Source organism: Babylonia areolata, chromosome 1 (assembly GCF_041734735.1).
Source record: "Babylonia areolata isolate BAREFJ2019XMU chromosome 1, ASM4173473v1, whole genome shotgun sequence".
In the NCBI taxonomy this organism is placed as follows: Eukaryota; Metazoa; Mollusca; class Gastropoda; order Neogastropoda; family Buccinidae; genus Babylonia; species Babylonia areolata.
This window is the reverse complement of record NC_134876.1, coordinates 72,139,218-72,145,837: the sequence shown is the minus strand read 5'-3', so window position 1 is coordinate 72,145,837 and position 6,620 is coordinate 72,139,218. Positions and strand designations below refer to the sequence as shown.

The window sequence follows — 6,620 nt, the reverse complement described above, 5'->3', positions numbered from 1 at the left end:
ATACAAAATCAATTGTGCACATTACGGAAACTAAGTAGCGCGAAGGTGTGCATCGATCGGGAATATCAGTCCAGAAGAGAGAGCTGAGGGTGCGGGTCCAGGGAGGGCGGCCGGTGGGACTGAGTCACGGCCGGTGGGAGAGACAAACAACTTGAACAGACGCAGCAGACTGGACTGGATTGATTGTTTGCCCACATGGTGTTCACAGTGAAGCATGAAAGCACTCAAGTTATCAACCCGGCGTTATCACGTTTCGTTCCTCATCGCGTGTAGCACGTCGATCGTTACTCACCGGCCTCCATTCCCATTTTAGTTTTGAGAACTGATTTTTTTTTTTTTTTTTTTTTCCAGTTTTTTTTTTTTCCAGTTTTTTTTTTGTTTGTTTTTTTGTTATTTTTTTTGTTTTTCTTTTTTAGTAAACCACGATATCTTGATTAATGATGACGATGATGATGATGATGGTGATAATGATGATTTCTTTTTTCTTTTTCTTCTTTTTTTTTTCTTTTTTTTTTGCGTTGAGTATTAAGCAAAGACTACACATGACTTCCGAAACGCTAATTGTACATCACTCAGGTTAACTAGTTCAAGTAGGGATGAGTCGTGAGACAGTCACTGAAAGAAAATCGCAAGTCAGTTATAAATACATGTCGTCCCCTACAGAAAAAGCTACAGATAAACTATAGACCGGAATGGAATCAGGGGTGGGGATGGGCGAGGGATCTACTTTGGAAAGACGGAGGTAACCAGGCTTTGAAGGAACTGGATGTTGCAGAGATCAGTCCGACGACGGAGTCGAACGAAGAGGGAGTACGTCCCAAGGGACAGAGAAAAAGCAGCGGCCGATAGTGAACTGCTTGAATATGGGAGCGCTGAAACATATTGCATTGTTTTCTTAATATTTATCCCACAAAATTCATTCCATAAAGCAAACACAGTCAAAATAATATATTTAGTTCATTCACTCTTGCCACGTCCACTCGTCTCACCGCAAAGTTTCGAATACATTCCCTTTGCAGAAGTGCGTTTCAACGCATGCGCGGCTGCTATGCGGAAATAGAGAAAATAGAAACAACGCATTGGGTATTCTTTTATTTTGTGGCATTTCTCCGCTTCTGGAGACCATAAATTGGAGTGTTGTCTGGTGAAGAAGGTAAATTTCACACGTACATACCGTTAGTGTTTCATTTTCATGATTTCTATAAGCGATCTGATCATTTGAACCGGCCCTTGGTGCTTGACAACCTTCTGCTGGGGTTGTTATGGAAGGTTGACCGCAAAGGGTTACTGACCACAATATTACTTTTTATACATATTGACAGATCACTTCAGTGCCAAAATACAGTTGATATTGTTCTGATCATTTAATTCAGGGTAAGCTTACAACATTGCTAGTTGTGTGCGTTTTGTGAGTGTTTTGTGTCGCTACATACATGGCCATGCTTTTTAAAAGCTGCCTTCCTAGTGAGGCTGACGTATCCGGCTGAACGTATTTTGATACTTTTGTTTATTTTTGAAATACTGCTAATTGATCTGGCAGTGTTGAAAGCCTGCGTCAGCAAGTTAAACAATAACATCACTTTTTTCCCCCCTTCTTTCTTACATTATGTTTTAAGTTACATACACTGAATACAGCTTCTCTAAGATGTGTAAAAATACTAAAATACAGTTTAATTACACATACTAAATACTAAAATACAGATTATCATTATGTGATTGTGATGTATAGTATTATGTATATTGTGATGTATAGTATTATGTATATACTGTCTCTGTTTCCCAAGATCTGCTGGACCAAGACACTTTTAGTTAAGGTCTGAAATTTGTAAAAATCCTAGATGCATCATAGTGTGATATTGATAAATGTGTTTTCTGTATTTATACTTTTAAAGAAAAAAAAAGGTACTGCATTCATGTATATATAACTATTAGTCTGTTTTCAGATTGTATAAAACTTCTATTGGACATGATCAATCAAAAATGAGGAAGAAGATGGCAAAGTTATGCAATGTTTTGCTGATTTATAATGTACAAATTAGTACCTTTTTATTCCATGGAAGTTTACAAACTCTGGAATATAAATGTGGAAATATTTTCAGTTTTGGTACAGACCTTTCAGATTAATTTTTAAAATGTGAAAAGGTTGGTGCAAAGTCTGTAAACTTTAAGTTCAGCCTTTGGGCAATGTTTAAAAATATGACTAGACATTTAAACTTGAACTATTTCAAGTATTTAATCACCATGTTAGTTTATGTTTAACTTTGAACCAAATAGCCTATAGAGATTTGAAGCAGATACTCTGCTGGAGAGTTCTAGAGCCATCTTGGATCTTGTGCATGTGCATCTAACATTTACTGCTGGAGAGTTCTACGGCCATCTTGGATCTTGTGCGTGTGCATCTAACATTTACTCGAAATCACAAGCAATGCCTAAGGTGATTGACCTGGGGCTGTTAGGCAAAAGCAGCAAACATGTGCTGTCCTCCATTTTTTCAGTTCATAGCCTCTGTTGCTACAACCAAACTCTGTACAATGAAGTGCTGTTGTATGCACAATAAGAACAAAACAAAATATGAATCAAAAAGTCGAAAAAGGAGGGCTGCTGTTCTGCATGTTCTGCCTGTCTCGATCGCCTTAGTTGCTCACAACATTGGAGAGCCAATCAACTTCAAGAGCACAGATCATGTGATGGGCTTCTTTTAGTCATGTTAGCATGGAATTCTCCATTTTGAACAGTATCATCTTCTGAATTACAGACTTTTGTATGTGTGTTTGTGACTGTGACAGTGTGAGTACTTTATGTTTATCATATGCACATGTATTTTGTGTGTGCAACCATGTGTTTTCATATATGTTTGTAATGTACATACAGGTAGAGCAGTCTGTTTATTTTAGAATTTGTTCATCTCTCATGATTAACACATTTGTGACAAAATATGTATTCTATCAGTGATGTGCATAGCCAGTGTACTAGTCAGTTTGTTTTAGTCAGTGGTTTAAGTTGCAAAACTTAGTTTTGCTTTAACTGTCTAACTCAAAAGTGTACAGACATTTGGCAGCAATAGAGTACCCTTGTTTGTATTGTTTTTGTTTTAGAAACTGAATACTTTTACATGCAATGTCTCTAAAGTGACCTTTGTCAAATAAGGAGTTTCTATGTCTGCTAGATCTTGACAATTCTGCCAGCTGGGATCCTGATTCATGACACTTATTCACCCAAAGAAATGAAAATAGCAGTAGTAGTGACGATGAAGATGGATGTAGAAACTGTGTCAGTGCCAGATTTTGCTGTTGTTCAGAGCATAAGTCAGCAATCTGAACGGGGTAGGGTCAGGGGTGTTTGACACCTACATAACTTGTACTCATAATTATTCCCATTTTCCAAGATTTGTATACTAAACTTTTGAATAAGACAGCAAAATTTGGCATCCTATTTTCATCAAGTACCCAAAATTTGATGATGATTGGGCTCCATTCAGGTCTGCAGGGCAGGTGGGGTTTGTGTGTGTGTGTGGGTTTTTTTGGTTGTTGTTTTTGATAACTAGTAGTTTTCTTGCAGTTATTGGTGGCAGGCTCAGGCTGGCAGACAGATAAAGTTGGAGCAATGGTAGTCACAATAGTGTGAAATATAATACCTGTTTACTTTAAGTACTTTGCTTTGAATTGTGTTTCAGGTATCAGCAGCACAATGGATCCAGCAACATCATATGACAGACAGGTGTCTCGGAACACCACTGCCTCATCAAAAAGTCAGAGCAAGGCTCGCAGGCTGAGCAAGTATGTATTGAATATATGATTTAGATATTTTATAGTTTTTAATGGAGTACTTTTGTTCTTTTTTGTTTCACTATAGATATGGAATGGCTGTGTGGTCAAGAAATTGAGAATCATGTGAAGGAGAATCTGAAAGTTTGTGTTGTGTCTTTTTTTTCAGTCTGCTACTCCCACCACACTCCCAACCTTCCCAGCCTCTTATAATTTCTTTCACCCCTCCTCCCCTGAGTCATTTCACCTGAACAGCAATTTTCAGTCAAGGCATTCGGTTTGTTCATGAATGCACTCTGAAGACGTGAAAGAAGATAAAGGGATTTAAATACTGATACAAAATATAGAAGATGTAAATACTTGTACGGTCAGTTTGGGTGTGTAATTGTTTGGGTTTTTTCATGTTTGTTTTAATATCATTGTTATCAGCTGATTTAAGTGGTTTGATAGTATTGAATTATAAATCATTTGAATGGCTTAGGATAAATGATCATACACTTCAAGCTTTATTGAAGGTACAGCATTGGAGTGATGGTGTACAGTTGAGGGGCGAGTTGAAAAGTGATGCACATTCTACAGGGAAATGTTTTTGAGTTTTTGGTTATCATTTCTTTTCACAGGTCAGTCATGAAGGGCATGGCAGGCTGGCTGGGTGTGGAGAACACAGAGAAGCATGAGAAGCAGGCCCAGCGATGGGACAATCGGCGCCGTCGCTACGCTGGCTCTATCGGGCAGCTCAAAGACAAGTATGTCAAGCCTCCGGAAGGCCTGGATGAGCTGGACACGGCACCGTCCATCCGCGATCCCCTCCGGAAACCCTCCGGCCGGTCAAACCTGAGCATGGATCGTTCGGGAATGTTACGCAGGAGTGGCCGGAAATCCTCTGTGGCTCACATGACACTGAAGGGAATCGGGAACCTTGTGGTCAGTCAGTTTGGTCTTATGCTGTGCTTCGGTGTATGTCCTGTGTGTCTGGTTGCTAGAGTTTACATTATGGAATCATATCCAGTCTTTTAGCACACATTTTCTTCTCTTTTTTCCTTCAGAAATTATATCATATTGAATGCAAACCTAAATGATTTCTTTGTTATAGCATACATTTCGGTGATAGTTTATTTTCTTGTCAATTTTTGCATCATTGGACATAAAACATAAATAATCATTTTCATGTTATAGTTATGGTTTAACTTTTTGTGAATAGTTATGTATATATATTATCATTAAATATAAAGCTTTGTCATAGGTTTCATGTTTAAAGTATTCCAGTGTGATTGAAACACATCTCTTCTTGTGTGTTGCTTGTTTGTAACTGTTTTGAACATTCAGTGTACTATATGTCTGTGCAGTGGCAGTGTTTGTCAATGTGTGTGTCATTACTGTTAATAGTGTTTTTGTAAGTAAAAGTGACAGCACCAGAGTAAGCCAGAATTAGTGTTGATAGTACAAGGATTTATTTTTTATCAAGATATTAATTAGTGACACTGTCAGGATTTGCCTGCACAGGGCGTCAGGAACAAGCTTCGCCGACAAACCCACAAGGGGAGTCAGGGCGCTGAGGACCAGAGCACTGCTGCTGCTTCCTTGGTAAGCCAGGAAACACTGAGTGTTGCAATGTGTGTGTGTGTGTGTGTGTGTGTGTGTGTGTGTATTTGTGTGTGTGTGTGTGTGTGTGTGTTGCAAATGTGAATGTGTGCAGTCTACCTGCTTGCAAAAGACTCTTGTCTATTTTTCATGACATTTTCAAGATCGTCACTCAACTGTATTTTCTGCTCATGACATTGTTTTCTTCCTGAAAGTATCTTGCTACCCCCAGATGAATGATCTGTGTGCTTTGTCCATAAATTGTCAGTTGAAAAAGCAAAATGCTGAATGTTAGGTTTAAGAATGTGACAGGGAAGGAGCCAAAGAGAACAAAGACACAACAAACGAGTACAGAAACTGATGCTTGTCAAAACCAAACAGAACTTGCAGTCACTGTTAACTAGCACTTCCCATCACATATGGCACACAGATAAATATTGAAAGGTAAGGAGAAAGTAACCAAGAAACTGACACAAAGAAAGAAAGAAAATAAAACCAGTGTATTAACTGACCAGTTCATAGCAGGGAGTGTTCATACATTGGTCCTGTCACATACAATAAATGTCCCTACCAAATTCTTCATGCTAGAAGAAAATCAGTGCTTATATCTGGCCTCAAAAACACATCTGTAAAAATCTGCTTTCATGGATGGCTAGATGTTGGCATGTGATGTGGTGTGTGTGTGTGTGTGAGTGTGTGTGCGCTTTGTCATTGACACATTCCATTTGATTAGTTTGTAATTCTTGATTATAGTGCCCTGTATTGTCAATTTTTGTTACCTCCCCCCCCCCCTTTTTATGTTAACTGTTAGTGCTCTGGGCCCCTGTGTTAAGGAGATAGAGCTCATTATAAATACCAATTATTATTATTATTATTATTATCATTATTGTTACACTACTGTTTTGATCCAGCATGGGGAGGAGTTCAGCCTGGTCGATGATGTGTTCTATGATGACCCCAACGTGGGTCCTGATCTCGCCAGACTGGATCGCGCCAGACCTGCTGGTGGTGTCAATGATGAGTGAGTGCAACTTTCTTGTCACTGAAAATTGAACTGTGATATGTTTTGGAGGGGAAAAAAGTGATATATTACTTTAATGGGTTTTTGTTGTTGTTGTTTATGTGTGTTTTTGTGTTTTTGCGGCAGAGTCTTCTAGTGAAGCATTTAAAACATTGACAGCCCTAGATTGAGGACAGAAAAAATGATGGGGTTGTTCATACTTTGGTACAGCCCCTGATAGTAGGTTGCCTGGCATTTGACCACGTTTCAGTCCC

At 38.7% G+C, this 6,620-nt stretch overlaps 1 protein-coding gene across 1 annotated transcript in view; it reads left to right on the top strand.

Moving 5' to 3' along the window:
• The first annotated feature begins 500 nt into the window (after positions 1–500).
• The window catches only part of LOC143287041 (inactive rhomboid protein 1-like), a 26,932-nt gene continuing 20,812 nt past the window's right edge, over positions 501–6,620 (top strand). The window contains exons 1-5 of the mRNA XM_076595067.1: positions 501–1,153; positions 3,674–3,776; positions 4,385–4,688; positions 5,268–5,348; positions 6,257–6,366. Coding sequence (XP_076451182.1) covers positions 3,688–3,776; positions 4,385–4,688; positions 5,268–5,348; positions 6,257–6,366 — 584 coding nt within the window. The 5' untranslated portion in view covers positions 501–1,153; positions 3,674–3,687. The remainder of the gene's footprint in view (positions 1,154–3,673; positions 3,777–4,384; positions 4,689–5,267; positions 5,349–6,256; positions 6,367–6,620) is intronic.